The 23,419-nt window shown below is 56.7% G+C and overlaps 12 protein-coding genes across 12 annotated transcripts; 3 read left to right on the top strand and 9 right to left on the bottom strand.

Moving 5' to 3' along the window:
- Positions 1-296: 296 nt before the first annotated feature.
- BKA78DRAFT_192704 (uncharacterized protein) lies at positions 297-751 on the bottom strand. Its single transcript, XM_066883620.1, has one exon. The coding sequence runs from the start codon at positions 591-593 to the stop codon at positions 336-338; it is 258 nt and encodes an 85-aa protein (XP_066741555.1). The 5' UTR covers positions 594-751; the 3' UTR covers positions 297-335.
- BKA78DRAFT_192709 (uncharacterized protein) lies at positions 752-1,653 on the bottom strand. The gene has a single exon (XM_066883622.1). The coding sequence runs from the start codon at positions 1,453-1,455 to the stop codon at positions 910-912; it is 546 nt and encodes a 181-aa protein (XP_066741554.1). The 5' UTR covers positions 1,456-1,653; the 3' UTR covers positions 752-909.
- On the top strand, positions 1,654-2,249 carry BKA78DRAFT_192708 (uncharacterized protein). The gene has a single exon (XM_066883621.1). The coding sequence runs from the start codon at positions 1,853-1,855 to the stop codon at positions 2,171-2,173; it is 321 nt and encodes a 106-aa protein (XP_066741553.1). The 5' UTR covers positions 1,654-1,852; the 3' UTR covers positions 2,174-2,249.
- Positions 1,850-3,263, bottom strand: BKA78DRAFT_322801 (uncharacterized protein). The gene is made up of 2 exons (XM_066889142.1): positions 2,932-3,263; positions 1,850-2,879 (listed from the first exon to the last, which is right to left on the bottom strand). The coding sequence occupies exon 2, from the start codon at positions 2,807-2,809 to the stop codon at positions 2,327-2,329; it is 483 nt and encodes a 160-aa protein (XP_066741552.1). The 5' UTR covers positions 2,810-2,879; positions 2,932-3,263; the 3' UTR covers positions 1,850-2,326.
- Positions 3,264-3,984: 721 nt separating this feature from the next.
- BKA78DRAFT_192696 (uncharacterized protein) lies at positions 3,985-4,858 on the bottom strand. Its single transcript, XM_066883619.1, has one exon. It carries the CDS (start codon positions 4,732-4,734, stop codon positions 4,225-4,227), a length of 510 nt encoding a protein of 169 aa, XP_066741551.1. The 5' UTR covers positions 4,735-4,858; the 3' UTR covers positions 3,985-4,224.
- A 701-nt stretch (positions 4,859-5,559) lies between these two features.
- BKA78DRAFT_255976 (acyl-CoA dehydrogenase/oxidase) lies at positions 5,560-6,853 on the bottom strand (the record flags this gene model as incomplete). The annotated part of the gene is made up of 2 exons (XM_066885044.1): positions 5,560-6,353; positions 6,397-6,853. 2 exons carry the CDS (start codon positions 6,851-6,853, stop codon positions 5,560-5,562), a joined length of 1,251 nt encoding a protein of 416 aa, XP_066741550.1.
- Positions 6,854-7,685: 832 nt separating this feature from the next.
- Positions 7,686-9,289, bottom strand: BKA78DRAFT_192640 (LaeA-like protein). Its single transcript, XM_066883618.1, has 7 exons — positions 9,167-9,289; positions 8,991-9,081; positions 8,794-8,942; positions 8,694-8,750; positions 8,502-8,645; positions 8,034-8,459; positions 7,686-7,989 (listed from the first exon to the last, which is right to left on the bottom strand). Exons 1-7 carry the CDS (start codon positions 9,187-9,189, stop codon positions 7,956-7,958), a joined length of 924 nt encoding a protein of 307 aa, XP_066741549.1. The 5' UTR covers positions 9,190-9,289; the 3' UTR covers positions 7,686-7,955.
- A 1,090-nt stretch (positions 9,290-10,379) lies between these two features.
- BKA78DRAFT_192574 (uncharacterized protein) lies at positions 10,380-11,341 on the top strand. The gene is made up of 2 exons (XM_066883617.1): positions 10,380-10,464; positions 10,524-11,341. The coding sequence occupies exon 2, from the start codon at positions 10,526-10,528 to the stop codon at positions 11,132-11,134; it is 609 nt and encodes a 202-aa protein (XP_066741548.1). The 5' UTR covers positions 10,380-10,464; positions 10,524-10,525; the 3' UTR covers positions 11,135-11,341.
- Positions 11,342-13,400: 2,059 nt separating this feature from the next.
- Positions 13,401-14,522, bottom strand: BKA78DRAFT_322786 (uncharacterized protein). The gene is made up of 2 exons (XM_066889141.1): positions 14,382-14,522; positions 13,401-14,331 (listed from the first exon to the last, which is right to left on the bottom strand). Exon 2 carries the CDS (start codon positions 14,069-14,071, stop codon positions 13,622-13,624), a length of 450 nt encoding a protein of 149 aa, XP_066741547.1. The 5' UTR covers positions 14,072-14,331; positions 14,382-14,522; the 3' UTR covers positions 13,401-13,621.
- On the bottom strand, positions 14,523-18,149 carry BKA78DRAFT_322784 (kinase-like domain-containing protein). Its single transcript, XM_066889140.1, has 5 exons — positions 17,584-18,149; positions 17,338-17,535; positions 16,746-17,292; positions 16,308-16,701; positions 14,523-16,252 (listed from the first exon to the last, which is right to left on the bottom strand). The coding sequence occupies exons 1-5, from the start codon at positions 17,810-17,812 to the stop codon at positions 14,693-14,695; spliced, it is 2,928 nt and encodes a 975-aa protein (XP_066741546.1). The 5' UTR covers positions 17,813-18,149; the 3' UTR covers positions 14,523-14,692.
- Positions 18,100-19,579, top strand: BKA78DRAFT_322783 (2-dehydropantoate 2-reductase). Its single transcript, XM_066889139.1, has one exon. The coding sequence runs from the start codon at positions 18,407-18,409 to the stop codon at positions 19,418-19,420; it is 1,014 nt and encodes a 337-aa protein (XP_066741545.1). The 5' UTR covers positions 18,100-18,406; the 3' UTR covers positions 19,421-19,579.
- Positions 19,580-20,805: 1,226 nt separating this feature from the next.
- BKA78DRAFT_355736 (uncharacterized protein) lies at positions 20,806-23,357 on the bottom strand (the record flags this gene model as incomplete). The annotated part of the gene is made up of 2 exons (XM_066891957.1): positions 20,806-22,619; positions 22,664-23,357. The coding sequence occupies 2 exons, from the start codon at positions 23,355-23,357 to the stop codon at positions 20,806-20,808; spliced, it is 2,508 nt and encodes an 835-aa protein (XP_066741544.1).
- Positions 23,358-23,419: the final 62 nt, after the last annotated feature.

Genomic DNA, 23,419 nt, shown 5'->3' with positions numbered 1-23,419 from the left:
CCTAACCCTAACCCTAACCCTAACCCTAACCCTAACCCTAACCCTAACCCTAACCCTAACCCTAACCCTAACCCTAACCCTAACCCTAACCCTAACCCTAACCCTAACCCTAACCCTAACCCTAACGCTCGGGGAGTGTTCGCGGCGCAACGTCAAGCTCGCGAACAAAACGCCGTCTCCACCGCCACCAAAGAAGGCGAGGGCGACAACAATGACGACTATGTGTTTGTGGAGTTGCCGTGTCGCGTGCAGGAGTGAGTGGCCCCTCCAAGCTACTCAGATAGAGGTCAGGGTGCGGCCATAGCGGCATGATAGGAATGAACTCGGCGTCTCCGTTAGTCATGAATGGATTGGAGTTGCTGGGCAGTGAGGGCTATAACGAAATGACGAAAAGCGCAGAGTGGGCGAAAATCTGAAAGTGAGGACGTTGATGCAGGTGTTGAAGTGCCCAAGAGAAAGAGAGAGATGAGTGACAGATAGGGAGAAAGAGGGAGACAAGAGAGGGAGATGAGTTGATGGTCAAGGTTCAATGCTACGACGAGGCGAGGCAACACTGAGGCAGTCGTCGAAAGGCACGAGAAGGTCGCGCGCATGTGAGCCAGACGATGGTGTGGCTATCCGTCGTTGTGCGACGACGATGGAGAGGCTGTCGAAAACAAACAGGAAAGAGGCAGTCGACACCTGCCAACCACACACCACGAAATCCACAGCGAAATTGCCTTCACTGTCAATCCTGACACCTGCACATCACTCTGCCCAGATCTAGCGTATGAATGTTCGAGACGGTGCATAGCCTCGGCGACCCAATTCTTCGACCGCGACAGTCCCTCTTTTCCACACTGCTCGACAGAGGCCTACCACCGTGAACTTCTCGGGTTGAGGCGCAGGTGCGACGAAGCAGAGGCAATCTCAGCGCCATAATCTTGTCAAGGATGGAACTTTGGGAGGCTCTGGGGCGAGCGACATGACGGCTTTTCGCTCATGGTTTCCTTGGACTTCCATCGGAAAACGAGCGAAGGTACTGGGTCTACAAGTTGCGGCGAGATTGTGCGATGAAAATCCCGTCGCAGCGACACTACCTGTCCTCGTTGGCACCCTGCAGCTCCTCCGCCGCGCACCGCCTCTCAACAACCACTCCAACGCCCAAAACCCGTGTTTGAAGCGACTTCCCTCGCGTTTGTCGCCGGCCGAGCCGCGGCGGCCTTGAGGAGTTCGTGATGGCGTGGGTGGCAAGGGCGCTCGCGGGCAGGGCTGTCCTTCTCTGTAACGGCGATCTTCTGAATTGCTCGCTAAGGGTAATAGGATTGGTGAGGTATTGCAGCGTCTCCTGGCGACGGGAGCCTGGTCCGGCTGCCTGAGCGTTGGAGACCTGCAGTCGTGGTGTCGAGGAGTTGTCCTTGTTTGCTCGGGTTTCGTCTTGTTGGCAGTGTTGTCCTTCTTCCCCGTGCTCTTCATGACTGTCTTAACAAGGAGGTAGCTTCTTCGCGGTCTCGAACGATGCAGGCGAGAGAGGTGAAGTGGTTGGTTGACGGCCTAAGTGGCACTGGCAACATGAGGGGAGCATTGTGTAGACGGGGAGCATTCAAGCACCCGACGCGGAGTCTGTAGGGCAGTCAGAGAGGTCGGTCGAGATGTAGACACAAAACTTGACTCCCTCTCCCACCTCTTTCTCTCCCTCCTCGGACCACATCCTCTTCGCATCCTCGTCTGAAATTCAAGGGCTTGACAGCAGCATCAAATTTGAGACTGACGATTAAAAGCACGAACCCCAGGCTCTGCTTCCACTGGTGGATCATGATCCCAAGTACAGACGACACTCAGAGCAGCGCCTACTATTCAAAGACTGCTTCCTATGCTCCCACTCCTCCTCACCAAGCCAGCCCTATCAGTTCCGGGCGTGGCAGCAGCAGCAGCGGTAAGCAGTCAAATCTTTTTCTCTTCCGCATACCCATGGATGATAGCGTCGAGCAGCAGCAGTACAGTGCCAAGTCCTGCCGGAAGAGGTCGCACAGTTGCCCATGGTAGTACCGACAAGGTAAGCAAGGCGATGCGCAAGCATTGCAAATACCAGGACAGCATCACTGCGGTCACTGTTTTCGCAGGCTGCGTCGACGCTAGCCGTCTGTTTGCCTTTGACCTTAGACATCAGATTGGTGTGGTAGATCCCGGTTGATGATGGCAATGGCTTTATTCCACTGCAACAGAAAGCCAGAGTTCAGAGTGTGCGAGCATCCGAATTGCGTTTCTTCTCCGATCAAGCCCTCTGGCCATGGATGGTGGCTGTTACTATTGTGAAAGCTTTCGGGATAACCACATGTTCAAACGGTCAATTGGCATCCGCTCCGCGTAGATGATGGCCGGTGATGAGTCGGACTTGCAACAATCTGAGCAGCGGGATCCGTCTCGGGGCGTAAAGAGATTGAGCTATGTGAGATTCTCCTTGGCAATTCATGGAGCCTCTCCTCATGTTGAGCATTCCTCGGCAGACGACTGAACATGTCTTCAAGTCGTCGGTCGTAGAGGGCAAGGGATGGCGGCTAGTACACAGACGCGCTAACAAGGAACTTGTTGGATTGTCGGCCAGGCCGACAGTGTCAACGCGGGAATCTGTCAATGGTCTGAGATGGCCATCTTGCTGATTTGAGAGGTGCTTGCGCCTCGAACCGAAAAATTCATCCAGCACTGTACCTGCACTCTCAGCACTGGAGCCTTGGAATGATGTAGAGGCACGGAAAAGTTGAGGTGGCCTGCTCTTTGTTGAACAACGAAGAAGAGAGAGAACGCTTGCCGTCCAACCGCAGCCCGCCATCTGCAGTCGCCGTCGGCCGCAATATGACGGTCGCGCTCAGTGACATGACGGGTCTTGGTGACAGCCGGTACTGGCCGCGAGCAGGCGTCAGCTTGAATGCTTTCAGTTTTTTATGAACTTGCCTGCTGATGCTTGCCCAGAGACACGGTTGTGCGTCTCGCGTTACAACATTTGCCGCAGTCGTCGGGACGATTCGTCAGCGAAATAGCCATCGTTTCTCTTTTCTTTGCAGTCGGGTAAGAACGCAAGCCAATTCTGTGAGGACTTGAGAGATTGGGAAAAGTGCAAAAGCACAGAGTGGACGAAAATCTGAAAGTGACGACGTTGATGCATGTGTCGCAGGGCGCCCTTACCACTAGTCACGAAAGCGCGTCTCCATCAATTGTGTAACAACCTAGCGGCGAGCAAGAAGTGGAAGAATCTTGAGAGGATCTGGAGCGCCATTCACATTTTCTTGTCCGCTCCGTACGTCTCCCGATAAATATCGAGCTTGGTGATGAACACTACTGCAAGATACAAGCGAGTCTGGTTTCACCCCAAGTCCAGCAGCGCGTGCAGACCCGGGAGTATGGGCGGGGAACATCTCGAGCTGCAATGCAAGCGTGGCAGCAGGCGGCAGGCCACCGGAGGAGCGCGTGCGTGGCGGCGAGACCGCCAGCCAAACGAAGAAAGGAACAAGAAATTGGGCTCGCTCGCAGCCAACACGAGCGTCGCTTGTTCGACTGGACTGGGACTGGCCGCCCCTTGTCGCTCGGCATACTCGCATCCACACACCATTCACACACGGCACTTGCGGTCCGGAAGTCGACAGGAGTGCAGTGTCGAATGGACGCCTTGCCCAAGCAGCAGCAGCAGGCAACGTGCGCCGATTGTGTAACCCGAGCGGGAGACGACCCCTTTTGCCCGCATCATTGGCAATTTCATTAGACGCATGAAAAAGTCAAGCGAAGAGGGAGTTCCGCGAGCTCGGGAGCGGCCATGGTAGACAAACGTAAGCGCCGCGGGGCGCGTGAAACGCGTCGTTCGTTCGGTTCGAACAAGAAGAAGAAATTGGCAGGAAAACAAAGTACCGATGACATGTGGCACAACGACGCGTGGGAGAAGAAAACAACGGACGACTTTGACGCATATGAAAGGCGTCTTGTCAACACCGAGTGCAAGACTTGGCTTGACATGCATCTTTTCTTTGACGATTCAGTTTCTCCTTGTGTGCGTGCACGGCTTTAAGCACCAAAGGCCTGGGACTGGTTGGCATTTGGTGCTTCGCCGGCTGCGCTGCTGCGGTAGGACGACAGAGGAAGAAAAAAGGAAAGACGGAAAAAACTAAGATGGAGAAGAAAATGAAAGAGAAATCACACCATGTTTACGCACATCGGAGTCGTCCATCGCAGTGTCGCGACGGAAGAAAAGAATCCTCAAGTTTCATTCCTCTCGCCCCCAATCTTTATTCCGCAAGTTGTCGTCTCCAGACAGGAGTATGCAAAAAGTCGGTGGAGATGAAAACAAACGCAGAGGCGAGGGACGAGAAAAAGAAAACACTGACCTCCTGCGAGAGAGCCGGGAGCGCGCCACAAGGGCGACATTAGTTTGACGAAAAGCAAAGAGCAGCAAGCAATCCCGGTCCAGAGCTGTACGTCGTGCAAGAAGCGTGGGCTTGCCCGATGCGCTGGAAAGTCTGGCTTGGTTGGCTTGCCATTGCCATGCCCGAGTCCGGACTTTCTCTCTGACGCTCTCCCCCTGTCTGGCTGACTACTGGCTACCCGTGGCTGGCTCGCTCTCTCACTCGCACACATCTGCCGTACGCCCGCCCGCAGTCGGTGTGTCTGTCGGTGGCAGTCCCTAGTTCCTGGTTGGCGGCGGCCGAGGACCCGGGAGAAGAGGACGACGACGCTGCGGTGCACCGCACGCACCGGGGTGAGACACATTTTTGACCGACCGACGGCAGCGGTCTGGTTGTTGGACTCGACTGGGCCAGGCTTTTGTGATTTCTTGGTTGCTCGTCGCCCACTGGCTGCTGCTGTTGTCGACCCAAAGCCCTGTCTGACGGCGTGGGACCGAGGGGAGGGACTGAGCTTATGCAAGCGGGGGGTAGATCTGGTGATGATATTGATGACGATGACGATGGGCGGTGACTGACCTCCACGCTTCTGCAGTAGCTGGCAACCCAGCGCGCTTAGCAACCACGCCGCTCGCGGCAGTCGAGTCGAGAGCAAGCAAGCGGCGTGCGTCGACGATCAGGATGCTCTGCGTCGTGTCTCACTTCCCCGGCTTCTTCTGATCCGTCTCATTGGGTGTGCGGCATGTCTTGCATGCCCAATCACATGCGCATCGTCGTCGAATCTTCAAACTTTCAGTGTCGTTGGTGGTGGTGGGACAGAAGCACTTGTAAACCTGCTTGCCCGCCTGAAAATGCGACTACAAAGCAGACCGGTGAGCAATTTCTGATGAGAGCAATGACCTGAGCGGCATCTTCCTGATTGAATCCCGCGTGTGTAGTCCACGCGACAGTCGGTCAAGATGTTTGTGTTTGGTGCTACACATCGGCAGGGCGAGAGAATGACGGGAAGGGAGTTCGACAATCATCTTTCGAACGTCTGTTGCTCACGGAGGACCATGAATGTCAGAGCAAGCATCAGCCAGCTTCACAAGGATGTCTTGGATGAAATTTGTAAGTCTCTTTTGTCCGGTGATGCAACAAGAATCTACACAGGTAAATGCATTTACAACAGGAAAGAGGCCTCCCATCTAACCTACTTGGTATACTCCTTCTGCAGCAACTTGGCAATGGTGGTGAGCTGAATGTTGCTCGTGCCCTCGTAAATGGCACCAATCTTGGAGTCGCGAAAGTACTTCTCGGCGAGACCTTCGCGGACAAAGCCCATGCCGCCCATCCATTCAACGGCCTGTCCGCTGACACGCCCGGCCACCTGCGACGCGTACAGCTTGGCCATGGCCGCGTCGCGCACAAAGTCCTCGCCGGCCTCCTTCTTGCGCGACGCGTTGTAGACGAGGGCGCGCGCGGCTTGGATCTCGGTGTATGCTTGCGCCAGCTGGTGCTGCATGCCTTGGAAGTTGCCGATGAGCTGGCCAAACTGCTTGCGGTCGTTCCAGACGTAGCTTGCGGCATTCTCCCACGCGCCGAGCGCCAATCCCGTCATCTGCGCCGCAATGCCAATCCTGCCCTCGTTGAGCAGACCAATGGCGTACTTGTAGCCTTCCCCCTCCTTGCCGAGCAGGTGATCGGCAGGAACCTCGACGTCATCAAAGTTGACGACGCAGGTGCTGCTGGCGCGGATGCCGAGCTTCTTTTCCTTCTTGGCGATGCTGAAGCCAGGCGTGCCCTTTTCGACAATGAAGGCGCTGATGCCCTTGTATCCCTTGGAGGGGTCGAGGTTCGCAAAGACGATGAAGAATCCCGCCTCCATGCTGTTGGTGATCCACATTTTGGAGCCGTTGATGCGGTAGCCGTTGGACGTCTTGACGGCCTTGGTCTGCAGGGCAAAGGCGTCGGAGCCGGATGCGGGTTCCGAGAGACAAAAGGAGCCTGACTTGTCAGTGTTGATCTTTGGGGGAGAGCGATTCCATACCAACTGTCCCAGTGGCCAACATGGGCAGCCACTTCTTCTGACTCTCGACACTGCCATACTTGAGAATGGCCGTGTTGACCAGCGTGTTGTGCACGTCAACCATGACGCTGACGCTGGGGTCGACGCGAGCCAACTCCTCGATGGCGACAATGCCGGCGGTAAAGTTCATTCCCGCGCCGCCGTATTCCTCGGGAATCTCGATTCCCATCAAGCCTTGCTCGAAACACGCCTCGACTATTGCCGGGTCCATCTTTTCGGCCTCGTCCATCTCCCGCACCTTTGGCAGCACCAACTCCGATGCAAACTTGGCCACAGTCTCTCCCATCAGAGCCTCGGTTGACGACAGATGTGTTATGGGCGTCGGCGGGATGTCTGTAATATCGATTGCTTCATTGTGCAAGCGGGCGGTGGTGGAAAGGGCGCGGGTTCTTCGCGGCGTCAACAAAGCTGTGGCCATCACATGCAAAACAACTTACTGCGGGGAAAGACGCACGCCGGCGACGCGTCGCGCTGCTGGACGAGCAGCACAACCGACGACAGAGGCAGCAGGTCGGAGGAGGCGAGCAAAGGGAGGCATTGTGATGGTGAGATGTAATGGAGATGGTTGTCGGGATGACGCTTCGAGTCGTGGACCTGGAGGCGGCTGGGGTCGTCTAACCTCGGCTCAGCACAAGGGCGATCCAGCGCCCGAAACCTGGGGACGCACGGGCGGTTTGTTCCCCGTGGGCGGCCAACACGATATACAGACAATAGTGATTCGAGGGTCCGCTGCGACGCCCTCTCCGGATTTGCTAACGACTTTTAGCTGCATGCGTGGCATGCGACCCAACTTGTCCCACAAAGGCAGCTGGCTGACGGGAGAAGAAACACTTTCCCCATGCCTCGATGCGTACATGAAGCAAATGAAACAGACGCATGACAGAAAAATCCACGCGGCGATGCTGAAAGAAAGAAGAAGAAAAGGCGTCGACACTCTAGAAATGGAGACGACGGAATCCAAGGCAATTTCCGCATGCTGACAGCAACACACCAATCCAACCAATATTGCTTGTACACCAAGGCACCAGGAAAGAAAAAAATAAATGTCGTGCTCCTGAAACGCCAGACAGTTGTACCGTGCCTCCTCCTTTTTTCGGGTCCGAGAGTCGAAATTTTTTTGATTTTTGGTGACGGGGCGAAAAGTCGAGGGGCGAGCGCACCCCCGGGCCGGCTACCGCGGGGGAGGATCGCTTGCTTCCAAGCCTGCCAGTCCAGCGCTAAGGAGACATGGGCATGGACGCCGTGGAATTGGGCTGCCAACCGAAGCACGAATGATGGGGCCAGCCGAAACATGCCGCTACCATTGGACGCAAGGGTTGTCTCCCAGCATTCCTCCGCCGCTTAATCAAGAAGAATAACGATTCGGCCAAAACGGGTGCTTGCAACCACCACGGCGCCAGGTAGTAGTAGTACTGGAAACATTCCAAAGCCGAAAGCGCACCCGCGAAATAATGCATCGTGCATTAGATATTACTATGAGGTCGTCATGAGGTCGTCAGAAGGGTGGGGGCGCTCAAATCTCAGTGTCCAGGCCTCCGTGCAGTCCAAATATGTCTGCGGGCGTTAGCGCAATTAATAACTCAAAAGGGGACACCCACATGTTGTTGTACGCATGAATCTTCTTGGTCCGTATTTGCCTGACTGCGGCCTCAACGAGGGGCTTGACGTGTTGCACTGCGTCCCAGCGATAGATGCGCGTCAAGGGGGCCAGACTGAGGGCTTCCAATCCTTCGCAAATGCCCAGATTGTACCACCGGCCAATCTCCTTTTGGTGCGGATCCGCCGGCCAGGAGTTGTACGGTGCCCGGATGATCGTCTCCTGAATGTCAATGAACCCTGCCTGTTGAAGCATGTGCCGCGTATTGTGGTTGTATGCGATCGGCCGCGAAGTCCGTTCGGTGGCGTCGGCGACGTAATTGTACCATTGCACCAGCGGTGAGTTTGGTTGCAGAGTGCCGTCGTCGCAGCGAGGTTCCAAGTCGATTTCGACCTGTTCGATCCAGCCGTATCCAGGTTTGAGGTGGCTAAGAGGTCAGTCAAGAAGACAAACGCAGGCGACGACTTACGCAAATATCTTTTGATAGAGCTCGGGCCAGCTGGAGACGCTGCCACAAGCCATTCGCAAGTGGATCAAGTCCCAGGAATCTTCGCCGAGCGACCAGGGACTCTCGTAGTCACGCGGCACGCGAAATCGCAGGTTGGGGGGAATTCTGCGCCGTCAGCACGTCGCGACCTCGTCAGCGGCGGAGGAAACATACTTGTCGGGTTGAATGTTGACGAGATCCAGGCCGACTACCTCTGCGTCGAGATATTTGCTGGACAAATTAGCGTTGTCGTTGTTTTGGAAAAACAACTTACTCGGCCATGTCAATCGCCCAGATTCCAGTTCCGCAGCCGAGATCGAGAATGCGGGGCTGCCAGTTGGGATTGATGGGAGCTTGGTGTAGGTTTTCTCGGCGAGCCACGAGGAACAGCTTGTGGTAAATGTCCATGCGGTCCTTTTCTTGCTACGAATGAGGTCAGAACAGCGACGACAATGACGCAACAACACCCACCTCGTCGCAAGGGTACATGTAGATGCCTCTTCGGTAGCCGTGGTAGAGTCTGCCATGTTCTGTATAGTTTTGGGGAACCACTACAGCCATCCTGTGCAAGTCAGTAAGAAATGGGCGGGGCTGGTGGGAGAGCGACAGGCAACAGCTTGCGCGGGGGAGCGACAGCAACAACTTACCCGTTCGACGCCATCGTAACCATTGAGGCCGGCGGTGGAGGGGGGAGGAAGCGAGAGCGGAGGAGGCGACGACGACGAAGAGACGAGTGTGGTGGACAGGGCGGTAGAGCCAGGTCATAAACGTCGCGCTGTGGCTCCGGGGGCTCGGACTGGCCGGTCAGTGGCCTGTCGAGCTGCTGGGCTGGGGTGGGTGGGCAGCAGTTTGCTTGTGCATCCGACGGGGATCAGCAGCACCCTGGGTCCTGGGAGGAGCAAGCGACTGACGCAGGAGGGAAAAGAGAGAGAAGAGAGAGAATAGTCGGTACTGGCAGTGCGGTGGCAGTGGTATTATAGAGGGCAACGAGGGCAAACGAGGCCACAGGGATTCTTGTTCTTTTGTTTGGCGCTGCAGGAGACGTGGAACTGGGAGGAGCGGAGCGAGCGCGTGCATGGCATGCTCTGGTGTTGCCCTCTGCTGAAGTGTGGTGGCCTGGCGCCTGGCTGGAGGCCATGATCCGACACACGACTACTGCCTGCGTACATACAGCAGCAATGCAGCGTGCAGAGAGGAGGGTGGAAGGGCGGGCAGCAAAGTGCAGTGAGTGGTACCCGTAGTTCAGAAAAAGCAACAACCTGGGTCTCCTATGTAGCCCCTTGCCTCGCTGCCCGTGTGCCCTTTTGCTGTCTGTCCGAGCTCAGTCCCAGCACCAAGCTGTCGGGTCGCCAGTTGCAGGGGGGGGCGCCGATGGGTATTTTCCAGTTACGATGTGGGAAAACACGCGACCGCCGCCCCGGTGCAGTGCGTTAGAGCAGATAGTCTCCTCTTTGGCTAGTAGTCCTCCCTTTCCTGTCCAAGCAGCACTGCAACCATTCTTCTTTCTTCTTGTAAAGAGGTCTACCAGCAGCCCGTCCCGTGCCGGCGCCTCTTCCCCGCTCACTGGCACGAATCAACGCCCATCTTGGCCGGTCACTGCAGAACCACTGAGAAATACCCGGCCACAGGGTCGACCGACTGGAGTGGCGTGCATCAGGTAGAACAGTACCAGACTGTCTACAGTCTACCTACGTCGAGCCGTCCCGCATCGGATCCGCCGCCCCATCCATCCATCCCATCAGGCCCGTATCGCAACACTTTGCGTAAGCTTACTTTTCGACTCGCCCGGTGCCATGGTACACCAAAAAAAATATCGACCGATGGTGTCGCTCTCTCGATTGTCAAGCGGGGCAACTGAATCGCCACGGTTCCATGACTAAGCGTCGACAATCGAACCATTTCGACAGTTCACAGTAGCCGCCAGCACGCCGCTACGAAGCGCGCGGTGCGGCACGCCCATGGCCTGTCCTGAAGATTGTGAAACGCTGACGACTTTTTTGACAGACATGGACCGCGGAGATGACGATGGCCGTGCAGTGCTGCTGCTGGCCCACCGCCGCCCGGACATGGTCTCTTCCCGTCCGTCGACAACAAACCACCTGGAAGAAAACGCATCTTCGGCTGGAGCTGCGTGCCCTCGTAATTCATGCGTCTCGTCTCAACCTCGCTTCCGACGTCTGCTCCTGAAACGGTGGAACAAACGTCGCCCTCCGTCTTGGGAAGACTTGCCGTCGAGGACCTTGCAGCCAACCTCTCCCCGTAACTGCAAGGCACTCCCACGTCTTCTCAATGCGGAGGGCCCTCCGTTTTCCATACGTCTCCCGCCGACCAGGAAACGCAGAGTCGCAACAACACGCGGGAACAGCCGATCCAGACCCCCGTCGCCGGCCTCCACCCCCATCACACGCCACTCGCGAGCTGCTCCTCCAGTCCGTGGGCTTGCCGATCCCGATGAACCAAGAAGCAGTGTCCCCGTGTCACGCTCCAGTCGACGTGTTCTCCGGAACTCGACAACCTCCGACCAGCCTCGCCCATGCGCGGTGCTTTTTCCAAGTCTGATCAGTCTCTTTTCCCAACCTGTCCTCCCCGCTGATCAAGTAGTCCCTCTGACCTGACAGTACCGACCCTCTGGCTCCAAAGACGCTGACCTTTGAGAACCGCTTCGCAGGGCTCTCGAGTGGGACAAGATCCTGCACCTGTTCGACGACAACAGGGCTTGCAAGGGTCGCTCACCGCTCTGGCATACATTTGCCCCCATGCGTCTGCTTCAGCTCGCTGGACGTTGCGCTATTCCCGCGCCAGCCGCTCAAATCCGACTTTTAAACTTCTCCAGACGTTCTAAGGTGGAGCCACTGCAAGACATTGTCGGCATAGTGCTGACGACGGCTGGGTCAATCTTGTTGCACCGTGGCGGACAGTTGACCCAGCGGGACGAACCGCGAGCCGCAAGAGGTAGTTTTGGACTGGACATGTTTTGCCTCCGCCGTCGTACGACGCATCTCTTCGTCCTAAATACCGGGAGTGGCCGATGACGCTGCTCAGCCTCAGCAGACGTGGTGCACACCGCCTGTCTTTCAATCGTCTCTCAGGGGACAGCAACTTCCAGATGCGGCCGTTCGTCTCAGTCCCAGACTGCCGGGAGATGTGGCGGGCCATGATTCGGCTGAGGTTCAACTTTGGTCGTCTTTGGGTCAACACTCCCCACACGTGTGTTTGAAGTTTGCCATCTCGTCAACCACCACGCGACGTATTGCCCCTGCTGACGGGTGGGTTCTTCAATGCCCTTACATTTCTCATGCACACCGACAGGACGGACGTCGGTGAAATCGCAGCAAAAAAGGCTGTTTTCAGCCAATCGCGCTGCGACATAGATAATTCGTCCAATGACGCAAGGGCGGAACGGGTCAAAGGCCCCCTACAGGATCTAGCCGACACATGGGAGCCTTGACAGGCAGTCATGGGCGTGGGGTCTGCTTCGGCGGGTCATGGCCCTGAACCGTTGCATGTCTGATGATGGAGTGCATGAAGGATTTTGAACAGTCGAGGACAGCTCGCCGAATGTCAAAACCATCAATTTTGCCGCTCCAGCCGAGCCGTCGACGCTCAAAAGCCCGATAGCGTGACAGACGCGACGGAGCGGTCGACGAGACGGCTGTATGGGCCCGGCAGTCGTGTGTGAATTTCTTCTGCTCTGCTGTTTGCAAAGACGGCTGCCGGGAGAATTGGCTATCTGCAGGCTTGGGCGGGTCGACAGGACATGACGTCGTTAGGCCAGACTAGGCCGCTGTCTCCAAAAGTCGTGGCACACGACAGGAGCGAGTGTCGATCATGAGAGCTGTTCGTCTGTAGGAAACTAACATTTGGAGGTCGCATGGTCGCTGTTCAGTAATTCACTGACACTCCAGATCCCTCTCATCCCCAATGTTGCGCAACGAATCCACCCGTCGCCAACCAGACGGATGCGCCATTAGCTTCGCACGCGACGGGCTGGGAGCGAGACTGCAGAAGCTCAACCTTTTTCCCGCTCTTCCATGCCTCCTGACCAGCAACCACCGGCCGCCGACGTCAACGACTTAAACCTTGAATTGCGGAAGCATGTCCGTATGCTGGTCCCGGGGCCGTGGCACTGGGCTGCCAGTGGAAAAAACAAGAAGAGGCAGGATCTGCGGCATGCCATCCCTTTGCTTCATCCTTTCTTCACCACCTCCTGCAGTCTTTTGGCACCCATCGAGAGCAGTTTCCTTGACCATGTGTTTCTTCAAATCCGGTCCACATTTCCGTTTTCCAACTCCTGGGCGAATGAGAAGCACCATCTCTCTCTTCCACAACGCCAACCTTCCCGTCCGTATCCATCCCGCCCTCCGTCCATCCACCCGGGCAACGCTGCGGGCGCTGCGCTGCACCTGAACTGGGATGACCGCCGCCGCCGCCCCGCCAATCCGCTCCCGTCCGTCCGCCCCCGCTACCTACCCATCCAGTAGCTACCGTACGTCCCGCCTCCGCTGTTGAGTTGCGCTGCGTTGCGTTGCGCTGCCATCCACCTCCGCCCATCCCATCACATCCGTCAGTCACCTTGTCCTTCTGTTCACCATCCATCCATCATCCTCGTCCTTGGTTGGATGCTGCTGCATGCTGTAGGTACATGCATGCATACATACGTCCATACATCCGTACATTCATGCGGGCGGGCGGGCAGCGCGCCGCCATGTCGTCTCTCTTCCTTTCCTCTCCTCCCCTGATGAAGTGACAGTCCAGTCACTCACTCTCTCACCAACTGCCGACGCTCTCGCCCGCTCGCCTGCTCGCCCGCCCGCTTACTGCCGGCTATGTCTCTTTCAGTACCAAGACTCCCTCATGCCACAAAGTGCTTGGCGGCTGGCCAGCCAAGAGCTGCGGCGGTCATGTCGCCTTTCTCTTCGAGGCAATGTCGCGGCGGACGGCGGGCTGCGGACTTCTCGATTTCCATGGCTACGGTTTAGACGGCGAGCGTCCTCTCTGCTTGTCGTCGTCGTTCAAGGAAGAGCAGGCAGCATCCTAACCCTCGCCCTGGCTTTTCCAGTGCCTGAGAGCCTGTCCACCTACCTACGTCATTCCTACCTACGTCACTGTCGCTGAGGGCGCGATTGCCGGGCATTGGATGTACGGTATGGTACGGTGCCAGACGGACGGACGTTGGCGGAGCCGTTTGGGTTCGAGGCGGATAGGCAGGTAAGTAGGCAGTGTCGGAGAAGGGAAGGTATTCTGCCACATGCTACTTGACGCTGGCAAGTCTCCATCCGAACCACCTGCCTGAGCGGCAGACGCGCAGCAGTTGGTCCGTCGAGCATGTTGCTCCTTGCCCAAGGTTGCCTACCCTGTCGCGCCTGGCTCGAGCGGTCTGCGTGGTCAGTCGGCCTGGTAAGTAAGGCTGGCTGCGCAAGCAGTGTAGGCTCGGTCAAGGGTGAGAGCAGAGAAGAGGATAAGGTGCAGGTGCTGTCGACCGCAATGCAAGTACACTCACTGTCCGTGTTCCGCCTTCTATGTGGGTTGGCCACGATGTCGACGCATGACATTGCTGGAGGGGAAGGGAGAAGGAGAAGGATGGAGCGCCGGGCGTCTTGCTCCGTCCTTTCGTACCTGGGGCACGACGTTGGATTTGACGTTCACTTGGTAGAGCTGAGGTGGTGGATAAGGGATTGACCGACTGCCCACCACTTGTTGCCGCTGCTTTGCTTTGAGCTGTTCTGCTGCATTGATATGTTGCTTTCCGCTGACCCTAGATCGTTTTTTCGTTTGGGAGAAGGCGAAAGCCATTTCCGCCGGACAGAGTGTGGTTTGTAGAATGTCTTGAAAGTTCTTTGGATTACACTAACCAGTAAGTAGGAGGGAGAGGACAAGGGAAGAGTCAACCAAGCTTGCTCAAGCGTATGAATTAGCAGTGCAAGAGATTCACCGCGCCAGTCCACGAAGCCGGCCTACGTGGCAGGAGCGGCAATAAGTGGTCAAGAATGAACATGTAGCAAGTGTGTGTTTTGACTCTTGAATTTGATCAATCGGAACCGATGCGTGTTGGCGTGGTTCTGAAAAGCAAAAGCGATGAACCTGCTCCAGCGTCCAGTGCAAATCAGTTGAAAACATGAGCAAAGGGAAAGACAGCATGACTTTAGGTCGAAATATCATCCTAGAGGTCAGTCTCAGTCGCTTATAGTAATGACTGGAACTCGACCTCCTCCGTTGCCACCACCACCCCCAGCTCCACTACTTATTGTAATGACTGGAACTCGACCTCCTCCGTTGCCGTCACCACCCCCAGTTCCGCTGCTTATAGTAATGACTGGAACTCGGCCTCCGTTGTTGCCACCACCATTTCCGCTACTCCTATTCCTGTTCCCAATTCCACCCCCATTACCACCATTACCGGCATCGTAATCATCTCCATCGTTTATGTCAAGATCCATCAACAACTCATCATCGCTCTCCTCGTCGCTCGTCACATGGCCATGATCAACTTTCCACCTCTTGTAATTCTCTGGCCGCATAACGCGGCTGCCGACGGGGCGCCCATCCCACGGCATGGCCAGCATGCGCGGGCCGTGATGGAGAAGCTTTCCTGATGCTGGAGTGATGGCCTCGTGCTGCGTTTCCTTGTCGTCCGTCTTGTCAATGGCATCGTCGTCCTCGTCTGAGCCCGACGATTCCTCCTCGACGTACACCGGGCGCTTCGGCTTGTCCCACCGGACGAAATTCTTCATCGCATCTTCGCCAAAGTCGTCCGTGTACCACCGGGTCGTTTTCCTCCACGTCTCAACGTGCGGCGCGATCGCTTCGTCCTGCTCCGCGTCCGTCATCTTGTCCCACCGGCGCCACCAAGCCGCGTCGTTTCGCCGCTTTTCGCGGAGGTACCGCCCCTCCTCTGCCTCTCGAGCGTCAATGTAGAAATTCCGCTGGTTGTAGAGTTTGATGTCGTGCTCGTAATCGGCGAAGAAGTCCTCGCGGCGCTTCGAGCGTCGCTGGTTGCGTCGAATGGTTCTTTGCTGTCCGCGCAAGAATTTGCGAGTTGTGGGATCCAGTAGCCATTTCGCCGCGTGAGCGGCCCGGTAAAGTTTGGGGACACGTTTTGGGTCGACGTCGGCGAATTGCTCGCGGATGAGCTCGTAGTCCGAGGCTGCGCGTGGGTCGTGATCGGGGTCGTCGCCGTCGTCCGTGTCTTCGTCGAAGGAGCGGTAGTCGAGCTCGTCCCAGTTGGTGTTGTCGTCGCTGTCGCCGTCGGCCTCAGCACTATTCGTGGCAGGATCCGGCCACATGCGGTCAATCTCGGCCATCATCTGGCTCGTCTCCTTCCACAGCTCCGTCGGCGTCGGTCTATCGAAAGCGCGCGGAGCCATGCACTTCCAAACAAGATCGACCAGCTTGTGGCTGTAGTGCGGCAGCAGCGCTCCCTGTGGGGAATACGGCTTCGCGTTCAACTTCTTCTGAAGCGCCTCGCCATCCGAATCATCATCCGTACTCTCCTCCTCCTCGTAACTTTTACGCGTCGTTCCGCGGCGAAACGGCAACGTCTCCTTTCGCGGTCTATGGCGAGAGTCGTCATTGTCTTCTCCGTTTGCCGGATTACCACTCTTGGTCATTGCTTGGTGCACAACGACGCCAACCTGGTAGACGGTGGTGTGAATGCGGATTTTCTGGTTCCAAGGGAGCGGGTCCTCGGGTCTCATCCTATTCACCATCGCTTGGTCGTCGAGTGTCTTAAGTTCCTGTAGAAGTGCGGTCAGCTACGTGTATTTCTTCAACGTGCTTTGCATAACTCACAAACGGATCGTATCCTGGGGTGCCACAGCCGCTGATACCGCGAAGATAATGTCTTCTCGGATATTGATACTTTGGCTGGTCCGACACTATGCCGTACGCATCGGGCTTTGCGTTGCGGTCATTTGGATATCTGGCAAGCCCACCCAAATCGGCCATCATGGGGACGGGGTAGTTGCGTTGCCACCAGTAGGCAGGGTTCTTTGCCGGGGAGTTGAGGAGAATGTTTCCGGGCTTGAGATCAAAGTGGAACATGGGTGTCCAGTTGTTGTCGTCGTCGTCGACTGCTACCGACCCACCTTTGTCCAATCTCGGGGGCCTGCCCTTTTCGAGGACGCAGCAGGCTTCTGCGAGACAGTGCAGCAGATACCAGCAGAATGGTTCGGGCATTACCCATCTAGGAGTGGTCAGCATCATCCAAACAAGCTGGGCTGTACTCACTTTTGGACTCGATATTTGCTGATGATGCCGTGCAAATCACCACCCTCGGCGTATTCAAGATATCCAACTCCCGGCTTCCCTTGAGCAGCCCTCGAGCCAGGAGTCAAGTAATTCACAATGTAGGGGCTCTTATCCTTGAGCATGGCTCCCACCTTTCGCTCATAGTCATTGCTAAACGTGTGTACCTTGTCTCTTTTGACCACGATTTTCTGTCGAACGGTGTTGTTCTCAATCAAATCATATCGCAGGGCAGTGCCGAACCCGCCTTCGCCCAATGTGGCCCCGCAAGCCCAGTAGCAGCCTTCGGGGCGGGGGTTACGAAAGACCTTGTCCATGTAGCGAGTGTCGGTAACATAGTCCTTTTGTTCCAAGTATGGTGGATTGTTTTCGCGGAAGAAATACGGTCTCCAATTTCTAATGGCATATCTGTAGCCTTTGGCGTGATTGATTCGTCTCGCTTCTTTCGTGAACTCTGCTTTGGTGAAGGGTTCCTTGAGTCCTTCGATTTCGAGCCAGTGGCCGTCGCGATATCTTTTGCGAATCTCGTCTGTCCTGCGTCAGTAATGCTCGAGTACAAAGGTCAAAAACTTACCCTCTTTCATCTCAGGATTTCTCTGCCAACTGTAGTGCACCTCGTCGTCATTGCAAAACACGTCAAATGGCGGGACCTTTCTCTTGAGACCCTCCCAAGGCACCGGGAACCACTCGTGAGCTTTCGAGATCCACGCGCGACGAGCCCTTCCCAACTCTCTCCATTTCTGGCTGACCTCCTGGCAACTGTTGACAACAGCTGAAGATGGTCATTAGCATAGTCCAGTACTGTCTCGAAGTGCAATACCTATGAGATCGCGCCGCTCTGCAGCGGTAAACCTGTAGCCGGGTTCATACTCAAGCCTCCATGCCTCGGCGGCCTTGTACACGGCGAACTGAAAAAGACTGCGTCCGTCGGACGGCCGCTGCTCCGCGGCGTCGTTTTCGAGGCTGTCCGGGACGGTCAAAAAGTCGTAGGTGTCCAGGATGAATTGGAGGTCAACGTCGAGTGGAGTGTCGGCTTCATTCTGACTCATGATGGCGGTTTACTAGGTACAGGAAACGGAGAGGGAGAGGAGCGTCCGCAATTTAGGACCATGCTGCCTGGATGCTCCAAAGAAACGCATTGTGGTCTCGGCATCGACGGTTGCAGAGCCCGGGTTCTTTGAGAATGGATTCATGGTGTTCGGCTCCTTTGTCATGGCGACGTCAATCCATCAATGGACCCACGAGTCACAGCTCCGACGGAAAAAGCAAAAAAGAAAAAAAATCAACCAAAGGACGGAAAAGAGGCAAAGAAATAGCGAGACGAAGAGGTGCGATGGGAGAGATGGAGAGATGGAGAGATGGAGAGATGGAGAGATGGAGAGATGGGAGATGGGAGATGAAAACACTCGATAGTAGTGGAGGGGAGGTTGTTGTGTACATAGTCGGAGGAGACCCACCACAAGCGGAATCACCCCCTGGCTGGGGAGAGAGTCCAGTCCCTCGCCCTCGTCCCACTCAACCCACCCACTTGTATCCCGATACCCACCCCGAAAGTCTCCTCCTTCCCCTTCCCCTGGCATGGTGACCACCATGTCGACTTTTTCTCCTCCTGCTCTCCGCCAGCTTCATCTCCATCGCCCACCATGACCTCCTCCACCCCCCGCATCCTCATCTTTGGCACGGGCAGCATCGGCAGCGTCTACGCCTGGCTGCTGTCGCGCGCCGGCTGCGACGTGACGTGCATCTGCCGCTCCAACTTCTCCCACGTCCGCGACAATGGCATCACCATCCACTCGCAAGTCTTCGGTTCCGACCTGCACTGCGCGCCGCGCGTGTACGCCACCGTCCAAGATGCCGTCGACGACGACAACGCAAACAACCGCCCGGCCTACGACTTTGTCCTCGTCGCCGCAAAGGCCATTCCCGGTACCACGCCGCCGCTGATTGCGCCCGCCCTCGCGGCCGACACGACCGCCCTCGTGCTCCTCCAAAACGGCATCGCCATCGAAGACGAATACGCCGCCGCCTTCCCCTCGACGCCGCTGCTCTCGGGGGTGGTCTACCTGCCCGCAACGCAAACGTCGCCGGGCGTCATCACCATGGGGAATACGGAGCGGCTGGAAGTGGGCGCGTACCCGGCGTCGCCGGTGACGTCGGGACGCAGCGGAGCGGCGCTGCGCGAGCTGATGGAGCTGGTGCAGCGCGGCAGCGGGACGATTGTGCTGTTTGACGACGTGCAGCCGCGGCGGTGGGCCAAGCTGCTGGTCAACGCGGCGTGGAACCCGACGTGCGCGCTCACGAAGCTCCGGGACGTGGAATTCCTCGAGAGCGGCGGCGACGACGCCCACGCGTTCGTCTGGGCCACCATGGCCGAGGTGGTGGCGGTTGCGCGCGCCTGCGGCTACGACGAGATCAACGAGGACGAGGCGCGGCGGCAGCTGGAGCGGGCGACGGCGCGCATGGGAACAAAGGGCGTCGAGCCGAGCATGCTGGCCGACGTGCGGGCCGGGCGGGCGCTGGAGGTCGAGGCAATCATGGGCAATTGTCTGCGCGTGGCGCGGCAAAGGGGTGTTGAGACGCCCAACCTGGCGGCGTTGTATGTGTTGGCAAAGGGGTTGGACGACAGCTTGAGGCAGGAGAGGAGGCAGAACGAGTGAAAAGGTCCGATGGTTGATGGAATCCGAGTTACGAATTGATCCGAGCCATGGTGGCCAATCATGCAGACATGGTGACTAATGGAAATGTACTTGTTGCTTCTTACCTTATCACGATGCTCGTTGGTGTAGCATCTTCAGTCAACCTGTCAAAAGAAAGACGCCGTCATCTTGCTTTGTCTCTGCTGCACGCATCTAGCCAAACATGCACCTGCCTGCCCAAAGTCCAGATCAAACATCAAAACCACACCTTCCATCAACGAACCACCAAACTGCTGATTCCTTTGCTTTTGACACAGCGGGAATTGGGGAATCAGACTTGGTTGATTTGGTAGGCGCGTGAGGCGTCTAGATGAATGAGATCAAGACAAAAAAGATCTATGCCGCATGGGCTAGAATTTTTGAGAAACAAACAAGGTGAGACAGTCGGCAGAGCGCAGACAAAGTGGAATTTTTCCACCACTTTCAGCTTTGCCTCGACGCACCATCCGTCCCCAAGAAAAGAAAGATTGATTCCCCGATATCCTCTTCCCGTACACCTCGACCATCCCGCCCTATTCCTTAACGCCTCATCTGCCACTCCACTTCAAACATTTGCTTTGCGCGTATGTAGTCATAGTTGAGATCAGATGTAGAAGGAAACAGAGACACAAGATTAGTCGTATAAGCGGAAGTAGGTAGGGGCTACTGACTATATAAGTGTTTGATGCTCGCGTGTCAACATTAATCCAACGCAGCCAGCTAGTCACAAGGCCTAGTTAAATGTTTAAAGCGCACCTTTCAGCAAACACTAACCCTTTTTCGCAGACGATACGATTTTTAGTTGCCTGTCGACGTTGTTTCTCTGCCAAGTGCAGAGGGGAACAATGGACAAATAACAATGCAGATCATTCAAATTTCAGATAGACAGATGCTAGATCCAACACTCCAAGCCCGAGTTTCAACGAGCTCCGCGTAGACAGTGATTTCATCAGATCGTATCGTATCGTAAACATCCACATCTCTATCTGAACTCGTATGTTGGGATTTTCGGTGGAAACTCCAAATCGCGCAAGTGTTTGCTCTGACTTTAGCGATACAAGAAGGAATGCTGACTTCTACGACCAATCGCCGTGTCCAAGGATAGGGCAAGGACCGTCGGTGCAAGTGAGCGGTCGTCCAAGACTTGGAGGTTGTTTTGAAGTCCGAGGTAGAAGACCTGGTCAACAATGTGATTGTGCACAGCCGCTATGATATGGCTAGCACTGTTGTTGCTATGTCTTCCATCTCTTTCGCACTGGCAAGAAACCGTAGGTAAAGCGGACGTGTACATATAAGTAAGTAGAAAAGCTAGGAGTACATCCATCCCCCCTCCCTCCCTCCCTCTCTCCCTCTGACCCCAGCCCTCATCACACCTCGCCCACCTCGGCCTCCCCCTCCGCATTCCTCCGCCACCGCCACTCCATCGGCCTCCCCTCAACCTCGCTCCTCACCCTGCCCAAGCGCCTCTCCAACGACGCCATCTCATCAACAAGCTCATCCACAAGCCACGCGCGGTTCACAACATCCCTTTTGCTCGCTGGCCCGCCCTCTCTTTGCAGCACTTCAAACAAGCGCTTGCGCAACGCCGCCTCCATTTCGGGGTCGGGGCGGGGGAAGGAGCGCGGACCGGCGGCCAGGTTGCGCAGGCCGCGTTCGCTGGCGCGCAGGCGGTCGATCATGAGGGTGAGAGTTGAGGGGGAGGTGGTTGAGGGAGAGGGGAAGGGTGTCTCTTTGCGCGAGATGGCGAAGATGGTGTCGAGGGGCATGGTTGAGGGTGGTGGGGAGGGTGTTGGAGGGGGTTGTTGTTCCCCTTCTTCCTCTTTCTTTTCTTTCTCGTCATCAGGTTTCTTTCCACCCTCCATCTCCATCCTCAACCTCTTCCTCTCCAACTCCCTCACAACCCTCTCGCGCACCCATCTCATAACATCGCGATCGCACAGCATCTGTGCGTCCGTCATGTTGCGCGGGAGCTGCTTGGCCCTGTGCAGAGCTAACTGGTAGATGCGCTTGCGCAGCGCCGTTGCCATGTTGGCGTCGGGGTGGGGGATTTCACCGTCGCGGAGGAGGGCGAGGGAGTAGTCGAGGGGGATGATGGCAGAGGGGTCTGAAGAGGAATGGGCTTGAATCTCTTCCTCTTCTTCCTCCTCTTCCTCGTCATCAGGTTTCTTTCCACCCCCCATCTCCATCTCCATCCTCAACCTCTTCCTCTCCAACTCCCTTATAACCCTCTCGCGCACCCATCTCATGACATCTCGGTCGAGCAGCATCTGCTGGTCCGTCATGTCGCGCGGGAGCTGCTTGGCCCTGTGCAGAGCCAACTGGTAGAAGCGCTTGCGCAGCGCTGTTGCCATTGCGATGTCGGGGTGGGGGATCTCGCCGGCGCGGAGGAGGGCGAGGGCGTAGTCGAGAGGGATGATGGCGGACGGGTCTGAGGGGGAGGGGGGTTGAGTCTTTTCCTCTTCCTCCTCACTCTTCTCACTCTCTTCCTCTTCCTCGCTATCTTCCTCCTCACTCCTCTCCCTCCTCTCCCTCCACCTCTCCGCCACCCACACACTCTCCCACCCTCCCTCTCCCTCTTCACTCTCCTTTCCCCACCTCACGGCCACAACCCTCGGCGCAATCCACGCCTCCCTCAACCCCCACTTCTTATGCCTCTCCGCCCAGCCACCCTGCTTATACGCCACGATGCCCGGAAAAGCCGAAATTCTCACAAAGGCCGCATCACGAACAGCCGCACGCCAGCGGTCTTGCTTGCGCTCGGGCATGCCGGGCCACGTCTCATTCTCGAAGCGGTTGGCAGCGCGGGCGGAGGCGTCGTTGAGGACGAGGACGTGCGGGTCCTCGGCCGTGTGGGCGGCGTCCTTGCGCGGCGGCAGGAGGCGGTAGACGGTGTGGCGGTCGAGGCGCATGTGCAAAGCGAGGCGGCCGGCGCGGGTGAGGAGCTCGAACAGCGCGCGCAGCAGGCGTTGTTGGTGCTGGCGGCGCGCGCTGTGCGTCGTGTCGCCCGGCCGCGGCGGGTGGTGCGCGGCGTCGGGGTGGAGGGCGAGGAGCGGCGCGAGCAGTTCGTACGTTTGCCAGGCCAGCTCTTTGGATTGCTGGATGAAGCGTTGGTGCATGTAGTTGGGGTTGGTGGCCCAGAGCTTTGCAATCTTTTTGCCTCGGATGCGCGTGCGGATGAAGCCTGGCGAGGTTAGAGGGTGGATATGAAAGTGAGGAGATGCTTACCCTCGTATGGTTCGTCGCAGTACGTGACATCGACATCGCGATGGAGAATGCGAAGTTGGTCGTGGTCCGCGCCGTAGCACAAGCTGCCAAAGACAAATTCCTTCATGACGAACCCCAGCATGGCATAAACTAGATGCTTGCGCGACTCGTTGTCGCGGAACAACTCGTACCAGTCGTCACGACCATTTATGTAAGCCGCTTCGTCAATAATCTTCATGGCTCTCTCATCCATCTGGCCAAGCGTCTTCAAGGTCGCGTCCTGGTCCATCTCAATGTCGAATGTGAAGAACGGGTCGCAGAGCTTGTCGATAATGTCGCCGTTGTGGAGGATCCAGTGGTCCTTGTCTTTGCCAGACAGTTCTTTGCCCTCGTCATCTTTGCGGAGCTCATTCCATCCAGCCAGGCTGCGGATGCCATTGGTAAAATACTGGTACGTCTTGATGTAGTCGGGCGGGCGTTGTTCATCGGTCTCTGGAGTAGGTTTAGGAATGTTTCGACCTGGGAATATCGGCTTCTGCGGTTTTGGCATCCCCAAATTGAACCTTGGATCATTCTTTCCAAGCTCATCCCCAGAATCGACAACAGTCGTGGTAGCAGCACCGCTCCGGTGCAATTCATCCGGCTGTGACCTCTGTCGCCTGTTTCGCCTGTGACCCCTCAGGCCGGCGGCATCTGCGTCGCGTTTGGAAGGCATCTTGACTTGAAATGAGGTCTGAGGTTCGTGATTCAGCAAGGATATGCGTCTGATCCGGTCGA

The sequence above is a fragment of the Phyllosticta capitalensis genome, assembly GCF_038381095.1.
Source record: "Phyllosticta capitalensis strain CBS 128856 chromosome Unknown BKA78scaffold_9, whole genome shotgun sequence".
NCBI classification, from domain to species: domain Eukaryota; kingdom Fungi; phylum Ascomycota; class Dothideomycetes; order Botryosphaeriales; family Phyllostictaceae; genus Phyllosticta; species Phyllosticta capitalensis.
Note: the sequence above shows the minus strand (reverse complement) of the source record. Positions and strands in the feature narration are given on the sequence as shown.